A 27126-nucleotide genomic window follows, 5' to 3' on the forward strand; every position below is an offset into this window, starting at 1 on the left:
TCTGCAGTGTAAATTCATGATTTATGTATCTATTTAGCTGTGGTTGTCAAACAGGGTTTCAGTAAAACCCATAAGTGTGGTATGAGGAACCACAAAGCTGTCTTGCTCTTTTGTGTCTGGTGGCTGTTTGGAACGGGAAGCAACTCTGGTTTGAGAAGATCTCACCTCAGTAGCAGGAGGTTCCCTGCCTGTTCCAACACAAGGTGTAGCAGTACAGAGTTGCTGTTAACCACATCCAGGCGAGCCATCATGGTAAAGTGAGCCGTGTTCCAAGATCCCTCAAATGAGGCTGTCATGAACTTTAGCTTCATCCGAGCTACTGAACAGACCACAATGCACAGCGTTTGTTCTTTAAAAGTTGTATTATTTCATCAATTACTATATTTCAGTCTGAAAATGTATTGTAGTGGCTAACTTGAAACACACTCTAGTCTAAATGGCCATTCTTGTTATAAAAATATATGATAGATTTGCCAATTATTTGACCTGGTTAGGTCATGTGTGTCGTGCAATCAATTATCCAGTGCAAGCTTCATGTCTGAAGGTCTTTCTTGTCCTGTATTGCAGATGTTGTACTGAACAGGACTCACATTTAGTGCTTTACAGTGTCCATGCAACGGAGGGTTAATCAGGTTGCTGTTTGCTGCCTTGAGTTATGTAAGTTTGGCTGGATGAATGAGAGGCGTTCCCTTTGTGCTGTTCTACACATGCAAACTCTATTACACACACACAAACACACACACAAACACACACACAAACACACACAAACACACACACACGCATGTGTGATGAGTCAGACCCTCCATATTTAGAGCTGCATGGAATCTGGAATCTCCACTCTAATTTTCCACTTTCTTCCATAGTTTCTTCAGACTCGACAAATGAAGAAACACCAGTGATTGCTTGCTTACAAAACACAGAAAAGGTTTACGTATTACGTATTTCACTCACCGACTGCAATATTTAAAATAATACAAACGTTTTAACACACCAACCTTAATGACAGTTTTGATCTAAAATGGTATTTCAGAATCCCTGTTCGTCTGTCTGTGTGTGTGTGTGTGTGTGTGTGTGTGTGGGTTTTAACACACTGACCTTCTAAATGACAGTTTTGATGATATAAAATGAAGCATTCCAGTTCCACCCACACACACACAGACGAATAGGGATTCTGAAATGCCAGCCGCCCCACCCAAACCTGTTGGGGGTGGGATGTGTTCCCCTTTAAGATGAGCCTTTCCCCTCGGCCTGTCACATCGACCCGGGACGCACGCAGGCTTCTACTGTCATCCCGTAACTACTGAGTCTGAGGTGAGTGACGATGGAGTGGAGGAAGGCGGATCAAGGGAGCAGGGAGGAAGGTGGATGAAGGGAGCAGGGTGAAAGGTGGATGTGTGGTGTGGGATGAGTAGGAGGAATAAGGATAAGGATGAAATGTGTTAGGTGGAGGAATCTGACATTTTATGTCAACAATGACTGTTTGTACAGTGCAGTTCATTTTAACAACACATTATTATTTCTTCAACAAACATCTGACATTTTAGACATCCAGCAGACATTTGTAACCAAAGTGACATGCACAGAGTGCATGTACAAAGTACAGCAGAAGATCAATGATCAAAAGTTCAAACTGTGTTTTGGAGGTCTTAGTATTGCTAGTTTATGTACCCTTAGTCTAGATAGTCCACATATTTAAATTTAAGGTTCCTATATGTTTTAACTGTATGCACCTTCCTGCCAAAGCAAATTCTGTGTCTGTGCAAACTTTCATGGCGATAAATCCCATTCTGGTTCATATTCAGAAGTCAGAGTCATTGAGCTGTGTGTTTTTACCAGGCACAGCACACAGTAGCCACATCTGAGCTACCAGGCAGAGGAAGACCTCAACTACAGTGCAACAACTAGAGTGGTGCTATTGAATCCTCCAAGCACTTAGTTGCGTACCGAAGAAGCTCGGGCCTTCTGGGCTTCGGGCATGTCTGTGTGGCAAATCTGAAAGAGTTCACAATTCTGCTGACGTGACCTGAGGAGCTGTTCCACAGGTTCTGTACGCGTGGCAACAGTAGCTAGGGAGAACACGACCCTCCCTCCTCAGTGGAGCCCCTGTGTGTTACCCTTCAACCATCTTCTCCCTCCAGCAATGTCTCGTATGGAGAAGGCTGTGGTGTCCATCGTGGAGGTGTTTGAGGAGTACGCGGGGCAGGACGACAAGAAACGTCAGCTCAGCTTTAGTGAGCTGCAGGAACTGCTGCAGAAGGAAATGTCCAGCCCCGAGTTCCAGGTGAGCACCGCTGCATGTCTACATGTCTACATGTCTGCAGTAGCACCTCTGCATGTCTGCATGTCTGCATGTCTACATGTCTGCAGTAGCACCTCTGCATGTCTGCATGTCTGCATGTCTGCAGTAGCACCTCTGCATGTCTGCATATCTGCATGTCTACATGTCTGCATGTCTGCATGTCTGCAGTAGCACCTCTGCATGTCTGCATGTCTGCAGTAGCACCTCTGCATGTCTGCATGTCTGCAGTAGCACCTCTGCATGTCTGCATGTCTGCAGTAGCACCTCTGCATGTCTGCATGTCTGCATGTCTGCATGTCTGCATGTCTGCATGTCTGCATAGCACCTCTGCATGTCTGCATGTCTGCAGTAGCACCTCTGCATGTCTGCATGTCTGCAGTAGCACCTCTGCATGTCTGCATGTCTGCATGTCTGCATGTCTGCATGTCTGCAGTAGCACCGCTGCATGTCTGCATGTCTGCATGTCTGCATGTCTGCATGTCTGCATGTCTGCATGTCTGCATGTCTGCAGTAGCACCGCTGCATGTCTGCATGTCTGCATGTCTGCATGTCTGCAGTAGCACCTCTGCATGTCTGCATGTCTGCATGTCTGCAGTAGCACCGCTGCATGTCTGCATGTCTGCATGTCTGCATGTCTGCATGTCTGCAGTAGCACCGCTGCATGTCTGCATGTCTGCATGTCTGCATGTCTGCAGTAGCACCTCTGCATGTCTGCATGTCTGCATGTCTGCAGTAGCACAACTGGGACGTTCAAAACTTTGGGCATAGAGTACTACATATATTCGATAACAACTTACATTGCATTTTGTAAAATGTACCAACATACTGTCTGATGATGCGCGTGTGTGTTTGACAGGGAAAGATTGACCCAGAGGACATAAAGGAGGCTATGGAGGTCATGGATAAGAACCATGATGGAGAGATTAACTTCAGGGAGTTTTCCCGCTGTGTGTCCATGCTGGCTCTGGGCTACTTCCGGAAGAAGCATGGCAAGGGGGGCAAGAGGGATAAGGAGGGTAGGGGGGGCAGGGGGGATAAGGAGAAAGCTGACAAATAGTAAGGAGATGACACAGCAGACCAGACTGGGGCTTCACCTGAGACAGGAAGCAGGAAGTCTCCTGAGGACTCACACCTGCATCTACATCAGCACCAGCCAACCACAAGTTTACACATCAACCGTATATGGCACCTCAAGTTTGTCATGACTTAAACTAAAATGAACTGTATCTGTTGTTTGATTTAAATATGTGGTCGTGTAGCATCAGGGATCATACAATTGCTAACAGACTAAAATAAAACAAACAAAACTACACTCACAAATTGTCTTCATTTATCTTTCATGGTTATCTGTCTGGTGAATCAAGTGAACCTTAAATATGTTCCATTATTTAGAAACAATCTGATTGACAATATCATGTCACAACGAGACAGTTAGACAGGGAAGCGAATACGTGTTGAATCAAGTTAGGTTTGATGAAGTGTTTGATGAAGTGTTGGGGGGCTGGCGACGGAGAGACAGATAAGTGGATGGGCAGGACAAGGGACAAAGACACAGATAAGTGGACAGGCAGGACAAGGGACAAATAAAAGTAGATAAAAGAACCAACAGGTGTTTCAGACAGGGGGGGGTGTTGTGCCAGGAGAGGAGATGCTGGTTTCTGGTCACCAAAGGAGCCAACCAGGGCCGGCCCAAGTCTTTATGTGGCCTTTATGTGGCCTTAAAGGGGCGATTGACTGGGTTTTTGGGGTATTTCCCACTGTTCCTTAAGGTATTTATTCGATTAAACTTCAATTTATTACACATTGTTCATTTTTGGTGCGCCGTTTATTCGAGGGCGGCATTTATTTGAGGGCCACGTTTAATCTAAGAAATATGGTATTCTAGGCTGTCTGCGCTAGCATACTAACGTGTTAGTTTTGTCAAAGGATCCTTAAGGCTCCTTCGTTTGAATGCACCTTGGAGAAATAATGAACAGAAAATGCTTACTAGTTAAATGTGTATTTGCATAGTATCAGTGGCGTGTTCAGGGAGTGGCCTAGGGTGGCACGGGCCACCCCTGAAATCTGATTGGCCACCCCAATATATGATTGGCTATATGCCCAGTCAGAGGCGGGCCACCCCTGGTGCCACCCCTATCAAAAATGTCTGGACACACCCCTGCATAGTATGTGTTAGAACTTGCTTCCATATGTGTATTGAGACAGTATGGAAAAGCTTGCAATATGTTTTAGAACTCTTTTCCATTTTGTTGTGAATTAGCAACTGCTTGCTGATGTGCATCTAAGATAATATGTGTTAAAACGTCTTGCGAAAAGTTTCAGACAGGAGGCCTCTGTATGACAGCTAGACACTGTTTGTGTATGACTTCTTAGAAACTGCCTGCATAGGATGTGGTTAGAGAACTGCATAGAGGAAGCCACACGAGGCCAACCAGTCAGAGACTAAGACGTCACAGGCACACGTGAACATCGCCCCATCCCTTCCTCACTCACTCTCTCTCTCACACACACAGAGACAGACAGACAGAGAGACAGAGAGACAGAGAGACAGACAGACAGAGAGACAGACAGACAGAGAGACAGACAGACAGACAGAGAGACAGACAGAGAGACAGACAGACAGACAGACAGACAGACAGACAGACAGACAGACAGACAGAGAGACAGACAGACAGACAGACAGACAGACAGACAGACAGACAGACAGACAGACAGACAGACAGAGAGACAGACAGACAGACAGACAGACAGACAGACAGACAGACAGACAGACAGACAGACAGAGAGACAGACAGAGAGACAGACAGACAGAGAGACAAACAGACAGACAGAGAGACAGACAGACAGAGAGACAGACAGACAAGAGAGACAGACAGACAGACAGACAGACAGACAGACAGAAGACAGACAGACAGACAGACAGAGAGACAGACAGAGAGACAGACAGAGAGACAGACCTCTGCTCAGACAGATTTACTGTACATGTCACCAGGGCCGGAGTGGGGCCAGTTTTCAGCCCAGGAGATTCAGGCCCAAAACTGTCCCACTTTTTTTGTAAACCAGAGCCTGATGCAGTCTGCTTTGACTAGGGTTGCAGTGAACTTTTCTGGGGGGTATCATGATTACAGAAAGGGATCGTATTATTGTTTATATTTATACCATTTTTGAGACTGCTTAACGATCAGTGTTAATCAGGCAGAGCCAGACGTTGTAAACATTCTGGGCTTAGCCCCATAGGACGTATAGGTTTGATGTGATGAAAGATAGGGACGTCCACACTTAATGCGAGCGCGCACAGCGCGCGAGCGAACATTTTTGGCCAATATTTGAGCGCAAAACAGTTTTTTGAGCTAAATGTAAAATAAACATAGACGTTTTTCAAATGGTAAAACCTTGTCTAGTGATGCCATCACTCCGGCCCTGCTCCCATCCTCGCTGACGCGTATCGTTACGGCACGGGCCCCCCGCCCCGCTATCGGTAGCCTATCTGAGAAAACTTTTTGGAAAAGATTGGGACGGGAATACTCCCTCACATGGTACAACTACGGTGGCCCTGAAGTGCAAATGACACCCCCTAATATGAGTACATCCCCCAAATGAAAATACTCCCCCCCAATACGAGTCAACTCCCCCCAAATCGGATGACTTGTTCACCTCCCCCCAAAAATGAAAATACTCCCCCCCAATACGAGTCAACTCCCCCCAAATCGGATGACTTGTTCACCTCCCCCCAATACAAAAACGCGCTCCCCCCCCAATACGAGTCAACTCCCCCCAAATCGGATGACTTGTTCACCTCCCCCCGATACAAAAACGCGCTCCCCCAAATGGAAAACGACATTACATTAACTCAAAAACACATTACATTAACTCTGAACGGAAAGGGTAGGTACTGCACTTTAGCGCTGACTGGATGCAGTAGGCTAACTAACAAGAAATAAGAAATTGATCGACAGAAGTACAAAATGCAATAGCCTGGCAGAGTTGCGTGCACCAGAACATTTGTTTGGCTATCGAAGAATGTAGCAAATAGTAGGCTTCTTAGGCAAAAGTATTTCGAGTTAAATGTAAAAATCGATAGCCAAACAACTATCCTGGTCCACGTTACTCTGTCATTGTGGCATTTCATTCTTTTGTAGTGGACTATTAGTTTTTTCTTCTGAAAAGTCCTTCAACTGCGTTTTTAGCGTGCGCATAGGTTAGGCTACTTATATTGTGAAACGTTAACAGCAGATCTAAGAATTGAATTGAGACTCTGAATTGTAAACATTAATGTTTCCTCTTTCCTTCAAATCAAAACGATTAATTTCATGATAATGACAGAGTTACGTGGACTAGTTGTTTGGCTATCGATGTTTACGTTTAACACTGCAATTTATGCTTTTGCATACATAGCCTATGCTACATGCTTCGATACCCAAATAAATGTCCTAGTGCACGTAACTCTGTCTAGCTATTGCATTTTGTACTTCTGTCAATCAATTTATTATTTCTTGTCAGTTAGCCTACTGCATCCAATCAGCGCTAAAGTGTAGTACCTACCCTTTCCGTTCAGAGTTAATGTAATGTGTTTTTGAGTTAATGTAATGTCGTTTTCCATTTGGGGGAGCGCGTTTTTGTTTTGGGGGGAGGTGAACAAGTCATCCGATTTGGGGCGAGTTGACTCATATTGGGGGGGGGAGCGCGTTTTTGTATTGGGGGGAGGTGAACAAGTCATCCGATTTGGGGGGAGTTGACTCGTATTGGGGGGAAGTATTTTCATTTTTGGGGGGAGGTGAACAAGTCATCCGATTTGGGGGGAGTTGACTCGTATTGGGGGGGAGTATTTTCATTTGGGGGATGTACTCATATTAGGGGGTGTCATTTGCACTTCAGGGCCACCGTATACAACCCATGAAGAGGCTGAGATGTCACAATGCGGAACGTGTGTAGCCTACTTTAAGAGAAGATAAGACTAACGTGACAACAAACAACTGTACAACTGTATCTGCTTTTCTGCCTGACTTTTCAAAGTGATTGCCTTGTTCTTGCGAAATTAAGTCCCTTTTGGAAATTCCTGGTCTATGTTAGCATGGAGTGAGCTGAAGTGGCGCTGAAGATTTGAAGCCTTGAAATGCGCTAATGACGCATTGCATGAGGCAGAATGGCCATTACGTTCAACAAAAAATATAAACTCTCACAATCTGTTAAAAAAGTCCCGTGTTCATCTTCATATTTGCGTTTTGCTGAGCATTTTTCCCCTGCCATTTTCAGAGCGAACTTGACACCAATTGTTTACTCAACAACAACGTTTTCCCTCCTTCTAAGCTAAGAGTGGAGTTTTATGTTAGTCCACACCAAACACGTTTTGTGTGTCTATTTTAGATACAAAGTGAATGAATACAGACGCGATCATGCGAAATTAGACGTGCATTTGTTTAGGATTAAAATATTGAACTCAACATGAACATTGAACACACAGCCTACATAAAAAAAACACAAACACAAAATTCGATATGAATGTAAGAGCCGCACGAGACCAGGTAAAGAGCCGCATGCGGCTCGGGAGCTGCGGGTTGGCCAGGCCTGTTTTAATGCAGATTACTTGGAAACATGCACGATACCTGGATACGTGCGTCATAGCACAGTCAAAAGTTAAATTTGTCATCAGTATTGAAGCATATAAAATGATTTGTATGTCTATGTGAACAGAAGAACAGAGACTTCAGAGACGAGAGCAAGAGAAGAGAGCACTTCGAGTGCTGTCCCATCTGGGGCAGCGGGCTCACAGAAGCTCACTCCAAGTCTTACTCTGTTAACAGTTTTAGTGAATTATTTTCATATATCTAATGTCTATTCCCTTCTAGCTAGAGTCATTTGCTAAGTAAGGTAGCTATGTTTAGATATTTGAAATGCATAAGCTAGCTAGCAGTGGACCCCGAGTGCAACACAACAGAGTGCTTATTAAAATGACATGCTGCTACTAGGTATTTCAGGACATGCTGCTCCTACCGTATTTCTGGGGCGGCGTTTATTACACAATGTTCATTTTTGGTGTGGGCGTTTAATCGAGGGCAGCGTTTAATCGAAGAAACACGGTGCATTAAACTGTAATTTCATGTGCTCTTGGGGGCCCTCCGGTGGCCATGGGGGCCCTAAGCAGCTGCTTAGTTCGCTTATGCCTTGGGCCGGACCTGGAGCCAACACATTACTATTTTAAACGATCATTTGTGAATCACTATGTATATTTCCATGTTTCATCTGCGTTGTGGGGGGTTTGATAGCAGTATCTGACTGGTTTTACTGGTTTTGAAGTAATTCCATAAAACGAGTGTGGTTCTTTCTCAGGGGTTAGAGATCTGCAGTCACAAAGAACCAGTGAAGATTCTCTTCATATTAACAAAGGGCTTTCTGTTTCAGCACTTATTTAACAAATGTTAATCTTCTCAACTTTGTTCATCCACACTGTACTGGCTGTTGCAGCCTCCAAGACAGCCTCGGCAAACCAGGTCACCTTATTATTGAATGTGTTTAGATTCTATACAGGTTCTCCTGCCACTCCCTGGTTAAACAACAATCAGGATCCAAGCATCCCATCTTTCAGGTTCTTGTGCTTATGTGTGTGTGCCCTACGTCCACTTTGTGGAATACGATACTGAAGCCTGGTGTGTACACACACACACCCACACACACACACACAAGGGTATTTCTGGGGATAGGCAATATAGGCAGTAATTGGGCGACAGGGCACCCAAAAGGATTTCTCAGCAGACCAACCAACAAATCAAGAACCCTAGTAACTGGGTTCAAGGTATCCCTAAAAATAATATCATACAGGAATAAGATCAAAAATATTCTCAAATGGCTTTGCACAGCAACAACATTTACCCCTTCAGGGACAAGCCTAAGATAATTAGTTACAGGAATCCATAACCTGTCACACCCAAACAAATGGTTTTACTGGTTTTGAAGTAATTCCATAAAACGAGTGTGGTTCTTTCTCAGGGGTTAGAGATCTGCAGTCACAAAGAACCAGTGAAGATTCTCTTCATATTAACAAAGGGCTTGCTGTTTCAGCACTTATTTAACAAATGTTAATCTTCTCAACTTTGTTCATCCACACTGTACTGGCTGTTGCAGCCTCCAAGACAGCCTCGGCAAACCAGGTCACCTTATTATTGAATGTGTTTAGATTCTATACAGGTTCTCCTGCCACTCCCTGGTTAAACAACAATCAGGATCCAAGCATCCCATCTTTCAGGTTCTTGTGCTTATGTGTGTGTGCCCTACGTCCACTTTGTGGAATACGATACTGAAGCCTGGTGTGTACACACACACACACACCCACACACACACACACACACACAAGGGTATTTCTGGGGATAGGCAATATAGGCAGTAATTGGGCGACAGGGCACCCAAAAGGATTTCTCAGCAGACCAACCAACAAATCAAGAACCCTAGTAACTGGGTTCAAGGTATCCCTAAAAATAATATCATACAGGAATAAGATCAAAAATATTCTCAAATGGCTTTGCACAGCAACAACATTTACCCCTTCAGGGACAAGCCTAAGATAATTAGTTACAGGAATCCATAACCTGTCACACCCAAACAAACAAGTCACAGAATCAGGTAAAACGTCCAGGAAAAACATCTGAAAACATGGAGCTATTATTATTACTAAATATAGCACCTTCCTGAATGGAAACAAAACCAAATATATCCTTTATTTGATTTTTCTTAAGGTTCTTAAAGATTCTTAAAGTATCTCAGAGCATTGTGTTTTATACTGACAGTCCAGACTTAACCCTTCAGATTAGTAGAAATTATTTTTCTGTTGTGGTTATGATGAAACAATAACATTTGATCAAATCTGTGATCAAAATGATTATTCATATGTAGTTACATATTTTATACTGAATACAGTATAATTAACATGTCATGAGTTTGTTCAACACGTTGTCATGGTGATCCAAGATGGTTTCATAAATCGCAAATCAATGGATCTGTCAACAGACACATCATAGTGCAACTGGGTCAAATGGACCAAGTCTGTTGAAAGTTCTTGACTCAAGTAGGGAGGAGCCAGACATGGTTCTACACGACCCAATAAAGGTGTAGCGCAATAAAGAATCTTCCTTAACACAGTATGCAAATAACACATACTGTGTGTTTAGGTTTCAACATTTCAACATTCTCTGAGAGCGTGGGCCTGCATGTTGGCCTGCTGCTTCCCCCTGGTCTAAGGTGCTCGCAGGGAAGATCACATGATCAGGGTGTTCCCCTTTACACAGTAAGTAATCAGCCTCGGAGACGTTTCAATTGTCTTTTCACGTCAATGTTTATAGAATGCAGACGCACCAGTTTGTGAAGACACACAGACAAGGTTTAAGAGTGCTTAGACTAACTGCCTGGCTTTGGGTCACTCAGCCTATTACTTACTGTGTAAAGGGGAACACCCTGATCATGAGTCTTAGCTTGTTTCAAAAGACAATCATGTGAGGCCGTACAATGGATGTTATACAACGGCTGAAAACAGTCGAATGAAGTTAAGCGTTTTTATTCAGAAGTTTTATTCCGAATTTAAGCAGCTAATTCATGAAGTTTGCCTGTGGCACAAATGCGTAGGAGTCTGGTAATACAACATGAACACATCCTCTCAAGCTTCATCGTAGTGAAGATGATGACTCACATACTGTACACCCACGCTATTGTGGCTGTGTGTGCACGTGTGTGTGTGCACGTGTGTGTATGTGTATGTGTGTGTGCACGTGTGTATATGTGTGTGTGCACGTGTGTGTATGTGTGTTTACAAGCTCCAAACCTGCTTTACTTATCATTTAAACCATCAAATTCAAATGTGTCCTTAACAAATGAATTTATGGAAATCACACCCTCCCATCATATCCCACACTGTTTTGTTATTATTCAAAGACCAGTCAAATATCAGTCTCAAGGGACCGGTCACATTCTGCAGAGACCTGTTGCAGCAGACTTTGTAAAGGATGATCCCTTCCCTCCTGTGTATCTGATGGGACACGCTGAGTCCCCTTCACTGTCTCTCTTCTCTCCTGTGTATCTGATGGGACACGCTGAGTCCCCTTCACTGTCTCTCTTCTCTCCTGTGTATCTGATGGGACACGCTGAGTCCCCTTCACTGTCTCTCTTCTCTCCTGTGTATCTGATGGGACACGCTGAGTCCCCTTCACTGTCTCTCTTCCCTCCTGAAGAGAGGGAAGGGGCATTCCGTATCACAGATCAAATTGTCCCTGAGCTAATAAAAGATGTTCGACATAGTTGTTGGTTTGACAACAGAAGAGAGCTACAAAAAGAGAGGAACGGTAGAGCGAGGGAGGAGAACATGAGAGGGTGAAATGAGGGAGTGAACGAGAGAAGAGAAGGGAGGGGGTAGGGGGGGTGGCTGTAGTTTTCCACTGTCGGAAAGAGCAGACAGCACAGATACACTCACAAGTTACTAATGCTGAGGGTATCCCACAGATACACTCACAAGTTACTAATGCTGAGGGTATCCCACAGATACACTTACAGGTTACTGTGCGTGGCTGTTTGGGGGGGTTTGGGGGGGTTTTTGTGTATATTGAAGGAGAGAGCAAATGAGGAAACTCAATGTTGAACAGAACAGGGCTGTAAAGAGGCAGTGTAATACTGTATGTGTTCCTCTACACTAACTGACAAGTTAAATCAAGCCAAACTGAATAAAGGGAACCTTGTTTTCTGCACAACAATAGACCGCTGACGGCAGTTCTGTTATTAATGCTCTCCTTCGATTCCAGGCACAAACAGCCAAAACTCAGCTAATAAAATAGTAATGAACTAAACGGAGTTGCACCAAAGTTGCCTCAGTGTGGGTGTAGGCATGCTTTTACAGCCACTGAAAGACAGAACAAAGGTCACTCTATGTCTTTGTCTGTAAAAATCTATATATCAGATGTAAAACCTACACAGACATCCCATACTGTACAGGGTGCGGACGCAAATCACAAGTCTTAACTTCCCCAAGTCATTATGCCAAGCTGACATACACAGCAATCCTGGACGAGCCTGGACAGACATGGAGCTGACAGAGCGGGAGATGGAAGGAAGAAAATGGAGGAAAAAAGAGCAGAAATAGAGGGACAGAGAGAAGGAGGAGCAAACAAGCCTCATCTGGCTTTCATTTAACCAAAGACTCTTTAAATTTTTTCTTAACTTCTTTAATAAGCAATTAAGCCTCTTCCTCACTATAAACCTCTAACTAGCACACACACTCACACACACACTGACGACAGCCCCTGGGTAGTTGTGGAAAGCTTTCTTCAGCTCTTGTACCCTTCCCTCCAGATCCACAGTAAGCACAGGTTGCCAAACATGCCAGACCTTCACAGCCCCACACAGTACTGTGGTGCACAGATACATTTCAATACCACCACTGCACATCAAGCAAACATTTCTGAATTCCCTCTGAGAAAGTTCCATGCACCAGCGAGTTACAATATGAGAAGATTCTCTACTGGTGAGTCAGAGGGGGAAAAAACAGATTCCTGTGGCTAGTAGGATTCATCCAGCATGTGCGTATATTCCTACTCTAGTTCCTGCTTTCAAGCTTGGGCGTCGGCTTGAAGGCAAGCCCATTCGCGTCCTCAGCAGGCCTCTGTGGGCCTGCTCGACAGTAGCAGGACAGCGGCCACTCTGTGACTGAGCATCCATGTTTTGTATCCCATTTACTAAGAACTGCTTTCGTGTGCATATAAACTTCGACCTCAGTTTGAGTTTTCCTACAGCATTTAACATGTGTAAACAACAGACATGTAAAACAACCCGTATGCATTTTGGACTCATAATTAAAGTGTGAGATAGAAACGTGTATGTGCAAACCTGGTGCAAACCTGGAGTTTAGCTTTTACATTGTGACCTTATCTCCCTTCCTTCATCGCAGGCTTTGTCTATTCTATCAGGTTACCCAACCCTAACTATTAACAAGCATAGCTAATTGCAGGTGTGTTTTTAGTTACCAGAAACATTCCAGAAAAGATTTGATCGAGCTACACCTTCTCTATCTCACTCCCTGGCGCTGTTTCCCTCTCTCTCTCTCTCTCTCTCTCTCTCTCTCTCTCTCTCTCTCTCTCTCTCTCTCTCTCTCTCTCTCTCTCTCTCTCTCTCTCTCTCTCTCTCTCTCTCTCTCTCTCTCTCTCTGTCTCTCTCTCTCTGTCTCTTTCCCTCTCTCTCACACACACACTTTATCCCTCTTTCTCTCTCCTTTTTTCATTTATCTCTCTTTTTCTCTAATGCACACACAGATACAAACACACACACTAAATTATATTTGAATGAATCACCATTTTAGTTACATAATGGCAAAGTGGTTGCCAAGTTTACCAACTGCCTTTTTTCTCTGGCTTTTTCTCTCTCTCCAACCAAATATTTCCCCATCATCTCTGTTCAGTCACTTTATCTAGAGGAAACAGGATTTTGCAAACACTGCTTGTTTCGCACAGACATGCTTAATCGGACCATTGTGAAGATGAGAGATCAATCTCCCATTCCAGTCCTCATCAACTAGCTGCAGCAGCGCTACACAGAAGCGCAAGCACAAATATATCTCTGTTCACTCTCTATATGTCTGTTCACTATCTATAACTAAAGGAAGTATAATCAGGCAGACACTTGTCATGTTGCACATTATCCGATTTCACAGGCGTAGTGTTGGTGAATATGGAACAGCAAACATAAATGACGTGACCATATCTCTCCCAGGCTCCTCTGCTCTTCAAACAGAGACTAGCTGTATACGACAAAGCAGGATTATAGGAGGCCGAGCGTCTGATCTACATCGTTTATCTTTGCACAAACACACCTGCTTTAAATGGTCCCTCATAAAGCCATCGCTGCGCGGTCAACACAGAGGCTGCAGAGAGCTGTTGATTCAGAGGGATAGGCCTTAAGGTTTGACCGACAACTAAACCCTTTCTCTCTAACAAACTCTATCTCTCCATCTCTTTTACACCTCTCTCTTTTAACCAGCCTTTTCATTTTGACAGTCAATGATTCAGTCCCATCTTGTCCCAGACAGGTAAGTGGAGGAGGCTTGCAGGCTACACACCTAAGGCATGGCTGGTTTGGGTTTTCAAAAAGAGCTATTGCTCAGGTCCTATGACCCCGTGATGTCATTCTACTGCAGTCTCTGGCCCCAGGGTCTGGATGTGTGATTGAACAGAGGAGACAGGGCGTGGCAGGCTATTTCCATTCCAAAGCGAGTAATGGTAGCCCTACACACAGTCATTTCAATGCAATAAACCAACCATAGACTCCAGAATTAAGGTTTTTGATGGAATAAAACGTACAACAAACATCAACGATACAACATTCTCTTTACTTCACTTCCTCTCATTCAGCAAATCCAGACAGGATAATCCTGCATTTATTATGCAACCAAGAAAAGAGGCATCACACAAACGCCTAACATTGCTGTAGTTTTAAATTGCACAAACTTTAAATGAACTAAATAAGTCTTTACTGCACAGAAAGTGGGATTAAGGGTAACGAAAAAGTCTATGACTCATAGTGTTTGTATAGGTGTGGATAAAACCAGTTTAACGGTCAGCTCTTTGAAGACAGTCAGGAACTTCTCTACTCCTGCTTACACATGAAGGGAGGGAGGGAGGGAGGGTGGGTTGTGGCAGAGGGTGTGCCTGCCTCTGTATAAAAGTCCTTTCTCTGCCTCCTCTCCCTCACTTCTTTGTACTCTCTCACTTTTTCATCCAGCTGTGATAACTGCAACTTTGGTGAGTACATTAATTGTAGCTGTAACTTGTTTCCAATTTAATTATGTTTCCTGGGTAGCCAAAATAACATTTGATGTTGCTTTTGTGTTGTACAAAAAAAGTTTTCTTCTTTGTATGTGTGACGTAGGCAAACTGGCTCTGTGCCGTCTTTCATTCCTTCGGTTCATTTCATGACCCTCTGTCTCGCAGTACAGCCTGGTTGGGTTTCAGAACAGATCTATCATTTAGTTACTATCTGTTAGCAACTGAGGTCAACAGACCCAGACAGAGACAGTTGGACAGTTGAACAAGCCTCCACGTCCACCTCTCTCTCTCTGCTTACCTCTCTACACTCTCATTACTACTGCAGCCTCTCTTTCATTTCTTCTCGCTATTTTCTCGAGTCAGAAAAAAAAAATCATTCAGACAGAAAATTTGTGCAAAATGAAATTACAAATGCCGCTGAAAATAAAGCATTACATGTAGTACAACCCTACTTTTTGTCATTGATTCTTATTAATTGGATGGAACAATTCAGTTTTATAATCAAACTAAGCCCTGGCTTTGGCACATTGCAGAGACCATGTCTGATATCCAGAAGGCCATGGCACTGCTCATCGGAGCTTTCCACAAGTACTCCGGTAAAGAGGGCGACAAGACAACACTCAGCAAGGGTGAATTGAAGGATCTGCTCAATAATGAGCTGAAGGACATACTGGGGGTGAGCAGACCTGTTACACACACACAACCCTGCAAGCACAACCTGTTACACACACACAACCCTGCAAGCACAACCTGTTACACACACACAACCCTGCAAGCACAACCTGTTACACACACACAACCCTGCAAGCACAACCTGTTACACACACACAACCCTGCAAGCACACAGGTCACACCAAGCTGCAATGTCTGACTGTGTGAATCCTAGATCAGACTATGTCATGATACCAGATTTGGTAGTTAAAAGTCTGAAAGTCACACTCTTTCTCACTCTCTCCCTTTTACTCCCACTACCTTTCTTTGTCTCTCTCTCCCTATCCTCCCTCTTTCACAAAATTACAGAAAATCGCTGACCAAGCTGCAGTTGATAAGATCTTCAAAGATCTGGATGCAAACAAGGACGGTATTGTGGACTTCCAGGAGTATGTCACACTGGTTGCCTGCTTGACCATGATGTGCAACGAGTTCTTCACCAAGAAATGAACCAGCACCACCTAGCCACTGTCCACTGAACTGCAGCACATGAATGAATGTACTGTATGCTGTGGAAAGACCCTTAAAGCCAGTTCAAAGGTAAACGTGTCATGTGGGGTCATTTTGTCTTGTGTTTAAAAAAGTGGATTTTAAAGGAAGAAGAAAACGAAATAAACTATTTTCATATCTTTTCCAGAAAGTGTGATTTATTTGTTCTTTCTGGTAGAGGGGGGGGGGGGGGGTGTCTGGACAGATACCAGGGATAATGCAATATATGATGTAGTTCATACAATGTGGAACCACTGATATTTCATGACCAGAAATCCAGCTAAATGAGAACCCAGATTGAAGCTGTTCTTCGACAACAGAGAGAATCTTCTGGGATATTCAGGCTTTCAGGGATGCTAACCAAGGGTCTTCCACACAACCTTTTGTAAATAAAGAACTTCATTATAGCCTCCTGCAGAGTAAAGCTGCCAGAACATCCCCTCACCTCAGAGTCACGTCAAGAATAGGCCTACTGCCGGAACAAGACTAGGCCTACTGCCGGAACAAGACTAGGCCTACTGCCGGAACAAGACTAGGCCTACTGCCGGAACAAGACTAGGCCTACTGCGGGAACAAGACAAGGCCTACTGCCGGAACAAGACTAGGCCTACTGCGGGAACAAGACAAGGCCTACTGCGGGAACAAGACTAGGCCTACTGCGGGAACAAGACAAGGCCTACTGCCGGAACAAGACTAGGCCTACTGCGGGAACAAGACAAGGCCTACTGCCAGAACAAGACTAGGCCTACTGCCGGAACAAGACTAGGCCTACTGCGGGGAAAAAACAATTTTTCAAACCTTTTCTGGGGGAATGTTTTTTCAATCTTCAAAACCTAATTTTGAAACTTTTTACAAAATCTTTCAAAACCAGGGACTTTCTACCCCTGACTCCTAACTTCTTCGTCTTGGGTCTAAGACAGACAGATACACACTTAACATTCACCACAACAAATGAACATGGTTTGTGTTGCTTGTGTCTTTGTCAGAAGCAGTGTATATTAAAAAAAGGAGACACCATAGGAACAGTAAAAATTGCAGATGTTGATTTTAGTTTCTTATTGCAGTGAAAACCTAGATCATAATCTGGAAAGTTTTGGGGGGGAAAAATGTCTCTCTCTATATATATATATTTATATTAAAATCATTTCCAAGTGTGCTGCACAGTGTGACCACTAGGGATTGTCTAATCTAGTTTGGTCTTGCGAAAAAACGAACACAGTCAGGTTGGACTCGGCTCTCGCTCGTTAAACCTCGTCGCAACTCGCACCATTTGTCGTTTATATTTGAGTCTGATAGCTAGCTTGTAGCCAGCTAGCTATCCAGCTAATGCTGAGGGGCACTTCTCAAGAGTGGGAGGCTAAACCTGGCAGACGAAACCTGAGTGAAAATGTCGGACGTTGAGGGAGATAGTAATCGTTCGTCCGCCCCGACGTGTCCGAGCACTTCTCTTAACGGCCCTAGTGTCAGCTCAGCACCGGGCAGTGGCGGTTCCGAGGCAGCAACCACCGTTACTTCGGGCCCACGACTGGTTCGGATCATCAAGTCTGACTCTGGCTATGGTTTCAATGTACGGGGACAAGTGAGCGAAGGTGGGCAACTACGGAGCATAAACGGGGAATTGTATGCCCCGTTACAGCACGTCAGTGCTGTTTTGCCAGGAGGTGCAGCGGACAGCGCTGGTATCTCGAAAGGAGACCGTATTCTTGAAGTGTAAGTGCAGTCTAGTACTAACAAAACAAATGCATAACATCCATTCCATAGCTAGTGCTAGCTAGCCAGTTATGCAAGCTTATTGCTTAAAGGTTGCTAGCTTCAAGAAGTTAGGCTAGCCACTAAGCTGTGTGTGTGTGTTTGATTTTTGTGTTCCCGTCTTTGCTGGTGTTAAACATTAAGCCAGTTCGCACAGCTTGGGATGTGGAACAACAAGCTTGATTAATCATGTAAATAATTAGCTTATTAGCCAGCTAACAATAACGTCAACTAACTACGTCTGCATCTAATGCGGTTGATCAGTCATCCTCTGACGCCACAGAAACCCCATTGAGGAACTGGTCGCTGCTCCTATACGGGGCAGAAAAGCGGTAATGTCGTTAGTACTAGCCGTCCCATGAAAGGACTATCTGTTTGTAGTCATTAGGAATTCAAGTCACACTGCCATAAAATATAAAAACTCCTCTTCATGCAAATCTACTACTAGCTACCACCACAAGCCAACTTGCCATCCAAGATACTTAGGGAAAGTACGAGTACTGTAGCAATTATGTGAGGCCACTTGCAATTATGATACCACTAACTTAGCTAACTACAGACTCGCTATTTTATATGTAGCTAGCTAGCTCTAGCGGAATATAAATCTAATCTGAACAAAACGAGCCCTGCATCGTTTGGCTAACCAATTTCATAATAAATTGCGCCATGTTCATAATCTACCCTAAAGTCTCTTTTTGAACAATTGTGTTGATGCAGTTGTAAAAAACGGCGTCTGGATTTTTATGCAGCAATGTTGTTAGTATGCACAGAGCTGCTTGGCGATGTTAGGTTCTGTTGCCATGGAGAGGAGCAGGGTGCAGATCAGCATCAGTACCAGAGCGGAGTGCGGGAGTGCGCGTGAGCACTGCTGAGGAGGACGCTTGCTGTGGAGGGATAGAGAGAACTGAAATCTGATTGGCTCTGCTTTCTCTTCTATTCTGTGACCTGATTTGTTGGCTGTGGCCTAGCTCTGTGATTGGGTGTTTCACCGTAGCTTGGCAGTTTGCTGACCCCAGTATGGGAGCCGGTTTCTGGGTGTGGAAGTGACCTCACCCCTTTTCCCCACACGTTAAGAATGACAGCATGCTAAGAAGCCTTGTGTTGATGTGTACAGACCAGGATTAGTCCTGGGAGGCAGAAACACAGCCCAGTGTGTGTTGTTGTGGTGCACCCGGGGGAGTTGTGATCGTGTCTCATGTTGCAGTCGGAGACAAAGCTGGAGCAGTCTGGTATGAAAGGAGGAGTGCAGCCTGAATAACGTAACCACATTTATCATCACCAGCTCCACCCCTGCACCCCTCCACCCCTGTCCCCCTCTACCCCTGTACTCCTCCACCCCTCCACCCCTGCACTCCTGCACTCCTCCACCCCTCCACCCCTGCACTCCTCCACCCCTGTACTCCTCCACCCCTGTACTCCTCCACCCCTGTACTCCTGCACCCCTCCACCCCTGCACCCCTCCACCCCTGTACTCCTCCACCCCTGTACTCCTCCACCCCTGTACTCCTGCACCCCTCCACCCCTGTACTCCTCCACCCCTGCACCCCTCCACCCCTGTACTCCTCCACACCTGCACCCCTCCACCCCTGCACTCCTCCACCCCTCCACCCCTGTACTCCTGCACCCCTCCACTCCTGCACCCCTCCACCCCTGCACCCCTCCACCCCTGCACTCCTCCACCCCTGTACTCCTCCACCCCTCCGCCCCTCCACCCCTGTACTCCTCCACCCCTCCACCCCTGTACTCCTCCACCCCTGTACTCCTCCACCCCTGTACTCCTGCACCCCTGCACTCCTCCACCCCTGTACTCCTCCACCCCTCCACCCCTGTACTCCTCCACCCCTGTACTCCTCCACCCCTGTACTCCTGCACCCCTGCACTCCTCCACCCCTGTACTCCTCCACCCCTGTACTCCTCCACCCCTGCACTCCTCCACCCCTGCACTCCTCCACCCCTGTACTCCTCCACCCCTGTACTCCTCCACCCCTGTACTCCTGCACCCCTCCACTCCTGTACTCCTCCACCCCTGTACTCCTCCACCCCTGTACTCCTGCACCCCTCCACCCCTGTACTCCTCCACCCCTGCACCCCTCCACCCCTGTACTCCTCCACCCCTCCACCCCTGTAGTCCTCCACCCCTGCACTCCTCCACCCCTCCACCCCTGTACTCCTCCACCCCTGCACCCCTCCACCCCTGCACCCCTCCACCCCTGCACTCCTCCACCCCTGTACTCCTCCACCCCTGTACTCCTCCACCCCTGTACTCCTGCACCCCTCCACCCCTGCACCCCTCCACCCCTGTACTCCTCCACCCCTGTACTCCTGCACCCCTCCACCCCTGTACTCCTCCACCCCTGCACCCCTCCACCCCTGTACTCCTCCACCCCTCCACCCCTGTACTCCTCCACCCCTGCACTCCTCCACCCCTCCACCCCTGTACTTCTCCACCCCTGCACCCCTCCACCCCTGTACTCCTCCACCCCTGTACTCCTCCACCCCTGTACTCCTGCACCCCTCCACCCCTGTACTCCTCCACCCCTGCACCCCTCCACCCCTGTACTCCTCCACCCCTCCGCCCCTCCACCCCTGTACTCCTCCACCCCTCCACCCCTGTACTCCTCCACCCCTGTACTCCTCCACCCCTGCACCCCTCCACCCCTGTACTCCTCCACCCCTCCACCCCTGTACTCCTCCACCCCTCCACCCCTGCACTCCTCCACCCCTGACTCCTCCACCCCTGTACTCCTCCACCCCTGTACTCCTTCACCCCTGTACTCCTCCACCCCTCCACCCCGTACTCCTCCACCCCTCCACCCCTGCACTCCTCCACCCCTGACTCCTCCACCCCTGTACTCCTCCACCCCTGTACTCCTCCACCCCTGTACTCCTTCACCCCTGTACTCCTCCACCCCTCCACCCCGTACTCCTCCACCCCTCCACCCCTGCACCCCTGTGAATGTTCCCTTCACTCTGTCCTAGCTGCTTGTGCTGGTGAACCCTTAGCTCTGGTGTGACTGGGTGGTGCTGTTAAACAAGCCAGCGCGGCCTGTACCAGGTCTGTATCTAGGCCTGTACCAGGTCTGTATCTAGGCCTGTACCAGGTCTGTATCTAGGCCTGTACCAGGTCTGTATCTAGGCCTGTACCAGGTCTGTATCTAGGCCTGTACCAGGTCTGTATCTAGGCTACCTGCAGTAAGAGGAGGAGTGGTGCTGTTAAACAAGCCAGCGCGGCCTGTACCAGGTCTGTATCTAGGCCTGTACCAGGTCTGTATCTAGGCTACCTGCAGTAAGAGGAGGAGTCTAGAGGGAATACAGGCTGTGACTGGAAAGATAACCTGTGCTGAATACTGATGAGGAACGTATGTGTTGCAATGCTGTTTCAAATGTCCACAAGGTTAACATGAGCACACCAAACCAATAAGATGCCTCTGAGCGGTGAAGGCTTTAACAAGGACAGGGTTATAGCTTCCTGCACTGTTACCAGAACACTGTACTGTGGCCCAGACGGGATTCAGAGTTAGTTATGAAGGCCAGACCATAGCTGATACACTGCTCATGCTGCACCTTCGTGTTACAGAAGCTGTGTGTGTGTGTTGGGCACAATATCTGGCATCATTTACTGGCATGTTGGTCTTACAGAATAAGCCCAAGAAGTCTTGGATCCTCTCAAGTAGGATCTTCTCTGGTACTTAGTCCCTAAGTGTGTTTATTGAGTTGGACTCTGGTGGAGCGGTAATGCGGCCTGTTTTCTGCCTGTGATCTACATACTGTCAGAGTCAGAAATGAGCGACAGCTTGAAGTGTTCTAAAGCACTAAAGCACTCGTATTGGAGATGGAAGGAAGCATTGCCATAGAAACCAACAGGAGAGGAGAACAGACATTTCCTCCCAGATGAAGCATGCATGATGTGTCGCTCAACACAACCCTCTACAGCACCAGTACGGCACCAGTACGGCACCAGTACAGCACCAGTACGGCACCAGTACGGCACCAGTACAGCAACAGTACGGCACCAGTACCGTATCTGTCTACTTACACTTCAAATCAAATCAAATCAAATCAAATTTATTTGTATAGCCCTTTTTACACGCAAGCATGTCACAGAGGGCTTCACATGCGCCCATAGAACTGCCCCTCAACCAACCTAAACCCTCAAGGAAGACAAGGAAAAACTCCCAGAAAAACTCCCACCGGGAGAAAAAATGGAAGAAACCTTGGGAGGAGCAATTCAGAGAGGGATCCCCTCCTCCAGAGACGGTTGGTAAGAGAGAGGAGCAGAACACAAGCTAAACATAGTCATACAGTGTCAATGGGTTTTGAAACACCAAAATCCATTGTTCGGCTTTATAGACGTTGGATGGGACCGGGAAACTCGCTGTTGGCCGTCATGGAGACTGGATTCCGGGTGACGACCTGGTTCAGCGTTGGCAGACCGACGACCAAGCAGGTCCTGACAGCTCAAACCCCCCACACCACAGGGAATGTGTGGGGGGGGGACAGAGAGGAGAGCAGGGATTAGAGAATGCCAGGAGCAGCTAACAGTTACAGTCAAAATAGAATGAGATCCCCACCGGTCAAGTGTGGACTAGTGCAGCAATTTAACAGAGCAAAAAGGGTATTTGATGCAGCCCCACACACCAAAACAACGACAGCCCCCCTCAGTTGGAACATGAAATCTGTTCCAGGGGAAAGAACTCTAAAGTAGGTTATACTTATACGAATAAGGATGAAAACAGCCAGTCCCCCGTTGTCTCCAACTAGTAATAAAAACTATAACAGTAACAATATACAGCAACGGAACTATAATAATAATAATACTAACAATATACAGTAACAGGTTTACTTTATTTGTAACATCTAGCTGGGCAATGTGAACATAAGCTATAATTAAAATTTAAAAGTTACATGTGATACACACATAGGCAAGCACACATCCCAGGTTTACATAGAAAGTACACACATACTTCCCTTTAACAATCATAGAATTGACTAAACAAGAACGTTTTTAATCTAGTTTTAAATGTCGAGACAGTATCAGCTTCCTTAATTGAGATGGGTAATTTGTTCCAAAGAAGAGGTGCTCTATATGAGAACGCCCTACCTCCAGCAGTTTTTTTCTTAACTTTGGGTATTACCAGATAGCCGGCATTTTGAGATCTTAGAGACCTTGCGGGGCAATAGGGTGCAAGGAGACCGGAGAGGTACAGTGGTGCCAATCCATGCAGAGATTTGTAAGTTAGTAGTAGAACTTTGAAATCAGCTCTGGTTTGGATAGGGAGCCAGTGTAAAGAGATAAGAGTCGATGTTATATGATCAAACTTTCTAGTTTTAGTCAATAGTCTAGCAGCAGCATTTTGCACCCGCTGTAAGTTTTTTAGGTAGGTAATTGGGAGGCCAGAGAACAACACATTGCAGTAGTCCAATCGGGACGTAACAAAAGCATGTATTAGTTTTTCAGCATCATCCTTTGAGAGGAATTTTCGTATTTTGGCAATATTACGCAGATGGAAAAATGCTGTTCTGGTGATTTGCTTAATATGGTACTCAAACGAAAGGTCTGGGTCCATTGTGACTCCCAGATTTTTTACCAGCTGGCTTTGAGATACTTTGACGCCGTCTAAGTCTAAGGTTAGATGGGATAAATTATTTCGGTGTTTTTTCGGACCAAAAATTTGAACCTCGGTTTTATCCGAATTAAGAAGAAGGAAATTTGCAGTCATCCAAGTTTTCAACCCGGAAACACAGGTTTCCATAGCATGTGGAAACTCTCCCGGCTTTATAGACATGTATAGCTGAGTATCATCTGCATAGCAGTGAAAATCTACCCCAAAACTTCTAATTATGTTTCCTAAAGGCAACATATAGAGTGAAAATAACAGAGGGCCTAAAACTGAACCCTGTGGTACTCCGTATTTTACAATGGAGCTGCTGGATGAGCAACCATCATAGTGGACATATTGTGATCTATCAGATAGATACGATCTGAACCACTGAAGTGAAGTACCAGAAATCCCAACATAGTTCTCCATACGTTCCAGGAGAATCTCATGATCTACAGTGTCAAAAGCTGCACTTAGGTCTAGAAGAACAAGGACAGAGCTAAAGCCCGCGTCAGAGGCTAATAATAGATCATTGACTACCTTGGCTAATGCAGTTTCAGTGCTGTGGTGAAGACGAAATCCAGACTGGAGAGGTTCATAGAGCTGATTTGAGGAGAGGTGCTCAGTGAGCTGTTTTGCCACAGCTTTTTCCAAAATTTTGGAGAGAGATGGCAAATTTGAAATGGGCCTGTAATTGCTAAGACAACCTGGATCCAGGTTTGGTTTTTTAAGAAGGGGCTTGATAATAGCTTGTTTGAAATCGTCAGGGACTTGTCCAGTTACAAGAGATTCATTAATAATACTAAGCATGGGCGGTCCAATAATATGGAGAAGTTCCCTACAAAGTTTGGCAGGGAGGGGATCGAGAAGGCAGCTAGTGGGTTTCGAGGAATCTATCAGCTTGATGAATGCTTCCATAGAAATAGGGTTAAAGTGAGTGAGAGTCTCAACATGCAGAATGCTGGGTACAGAGGGAAAATCAGTGTTGATGGCCACTCCTCCAGGACTAGTCTGTAGTTTGTCCCTTATTGCATAGATTTTTTGGTCAAAGAAATCTAAGAAATCATTGGGAGAGAGATCTGAACTAACACAGAGTGTACTTTTCTTAGTGAGTTTTGCAACAGTATCAAATAGGAACTTAGTGTTGTGTTTGTTCTTACTAATCAACTTAGAGAAATATTCTGATCTGGACCTGATGAGGACTTGATTGTACTCTATTTGGCTGTCCTTCCAGGCCAGGCGGAAAACCTCCAATTTAGTGGTACGCCACTTACGCTCTAATTTTCTAGTGGACCTCTTGAGAGTGCGGGTTTCCTCTGAATACCATGGAGCCAGTTTCTTGTCTATTCTTTTCCTTGGTTTGAGTGGAGCAACAGAATCTAGGGATTGCTGAAGAACCAAATTCAGATCCCTTGTTTTAGCATTTAATGATTTATTCGGGACATCAAGTGCTTCTAGTGCAGCGGGTAGAATACTAGCCAGTTCCAGAGCTGTATTTGGGGTTAAGCAGCGGCTAATAGAAATATTCTGGGTGCCTCCAAGGCTCTGGCAGAGATCCATTTTAAAGGTTACCAGGCAGTGGTCTGATAATATAGGATTGTGGGTATGAACAATGACATCACTAATCTTGATTCCCCGCGTGAGAACTAAATCCAATTTAGTTCTCTGTAATTTAATTACACTTCAGCCTTGAAGAGGAAGAGGAAGAACTTCATCAATCAATTCCTCGCCTTTCTTACGCCCGTACACTACATGCACACACACACACTACATGCACACACACACTACATGCACACACACACACACTACATGCACACACACACTACATGCACACACACACACACACTACATACACACACTACATACACACACACACACTACATCCACACATACACAAACATCCACAAAATCTCTCACACAGATTGTCTGTGCAATGTGTGTGTATTCCAAACTAGGTGTCAAACCCAGTCATCTCAGGAGCTGGCTCTGCTGGTCTCTACATGATGGAATTGCTTGTCTCTCTGCTGCGGCATTTAAACAGTACAGTTACTCCCTGTCCTATTTTTATTAGGAAATGTTTTCCACACATAACCTTGAACACTCTCTCGCCTCCCCCTCCCTTTCTCTCTCTTATGACATCTAGTGCTTCTGTGTGTGTTGGACAGTCTAAACTCATGTTGGTCTGACTGGTGTCTGTGTTTTGTCAGCTGAAACAGAGCTGTAGTTTCTAAGGGACCCAGAGAGGCCACTGCAGTGTGGGCACGTGGCCCTGATGCATGGCTATCTTAGAACAGTAGTCACACACACATCATCTAAGGGACACAAGGACTGTCTGGGAGTCAGGAGCAGCCAGCTCATCTGGTTGTTTTATAGTTTCATTTGAGTCTGCCTGTGACATCCGTGACTAGACTTGGTGGATGAAGCTAAATTCACTGTCCCCTCTCCTCCACCCTCCTCTCCTCCACCCTCCTCCACCCTCCTCTCCTCCACCCTCCTCTCATCCACCCTCCTCTCCTCCACCCTCCTCTCCTCCACCCTCCTCTCATCCACCCTCCACCCTCCTCTCCTCCACCCTCCTCTCCTCCACCCTCCTCTCCTCCACCCTCCTCTCATCCACCCTCCACTCATCCACCCTCCTCCCCCCCCTCACCTCCCCCTTCCTCCACCCTCCTCTTCTCCACCCTCTTCTCCTCCCCCACTCCCCCCTCCTCTCCTCCCCCCTCTCCTCCTCCACCCTCCTCCCCCCTCCTCACCTCCCCCCTCCTCACCTCCCCCCTCCTCCACCCTCCTCACCTCCTCCCCCCTCCTCTCCTCCACCCTCCTCTCCTCCCATCTTCTCCCATGTTCCTCCTTGTCTCCTTTATCTGGTCCCTGTCTCCATGATGTTACTGACCTGGCCTCCTTCCGTCCTCTCTCCTCCCTCTGGCAGGAACGGGATGAACGTGGAGGGGGCCACCCACAAGCAGGTAGTGGAGCTGATCCGGGCGGGGGAGAGGCAGCTGGTCCTGGCCGTGCTGTCCGTGGCTCCCCAGGAGGCAGACTGCATGGACCCTGGGGACGACGGCTCGGCCCTGTCCTGCTACGACTACTCCGATAAGCAGGCCGTGCCCATCTCTGTGCCCACCTACAAACACACCGAGCTTAACCAGGAGAAGTTTGTGGTGTGTGGGCTCAGCCTTTCTGTCCTCCTCATCAACGCAAAACAAACCAAACTCTTATTTGTGTCCTAGCGCACCAAGGCCAGGCCTGTTCCTTCAGGGTTCTGTTCATGACAGGTTTTCAGTCGGCCCTGCTAACATCGAGCTACCCTGACCTCCCAGCTGTCACTCACCCTGGTATTGATCAGGAGTTCAGCGTTTGCTTGTTTTGGTCTAACATCTGTTCTATGGATCTGTCCACTTTTTCTTTCTCTCTTTGCTCCCTCTCTTTCGGTCTCCACCATCCCACCTCCCTCCCTCTCTCTCTTTCTCTCTCTCTCTCTCTCTCTCTC

General features: G+C 46.3%; 3 protein-coding genes across 3 annotated transcripts; all 3 read left to right on the forward strand.

Annotated features, from left to right (window-relative positions):
* The first annotated feature begins 1203 nt into the window (after window positions 1-1203).
* s100w (S100 calcium binding protein W) lies at window positions 1204-3619 on the forward strand. Its single transcript, XM_047016533.1, has 3 exons — window positions 1204-1311; window positions 2139-2281; window positions 3156-3619. Exons 2-3 carry the CDS (start codon window positions 2141-2143, stop codon window positions 3354-3356), a joined length of 342 nt encoding a protein of 113 aa, XP_046872489.1. The 5' UTR covers window positions 1204-1311; window positions 2139-2140; the 3' UTR covers window positions 3357-3619.
* Window positions 3620-14956: 11337 nt separating this feature from the next.
* On the forward strand, window positions 14957-16438 carry LOC124464723 (ictacalcin-like). The gene is made up of 3 exons (XM_047016538.1): window positions 14957-15063; window positions 15621-15763; window positions 16108-16438. The coding sequence occupies exons 2-3, from the start codon at window positions 15626-15628 to the stop codon at window positions 16246-16248; spliced, it is 279 nt and encodes a 92-aa protein (XP_046872494.1). The 5' UTR covers window positions 14957-15063; window positions 15621-15625; the 3' UTR covers window positions 16249-16438.
* Window positions 16439-16513: 75 nt separating this feature from the next.
* snx27b (sorting nexin 27b) lies at window positions 16514-27101 on the forward strand. Its single transcript, XM_047016537.1, has 2 exons — window positions 16514-17997; window positions 26566-27101. Exons 1-2 carry the CDS (start codon window positions 17675-17677, stop codon window positions 26864-26866), a joined length of 624 nt encoding a protein of 207 aa, XP_046872493.1. The 5' UTR covers window positions 16514-17674; the 3' UTR covers window positions 26867-27101.
* The last annotated feature ends 25 nt before the right edge of the window (window positions 27102-27126 follow it).

The sequence above is a fragment of the Hypomesus transpacificus genome, unplaced genomic scaffold (assembly GCF_021917145.1).
Source record: "Hypomesus transpacificus isolate Combined female unplaced genomic scaffold, fHypTra1 scaffold_396, whole genome shotgun sequence".
Lineage (NCBI taxonomy): Eukaryota > Metazoa > Chordata > Actinopteri > Osmeriformes > Osmeridae > Hypomesus > Hypomesus transpacificus.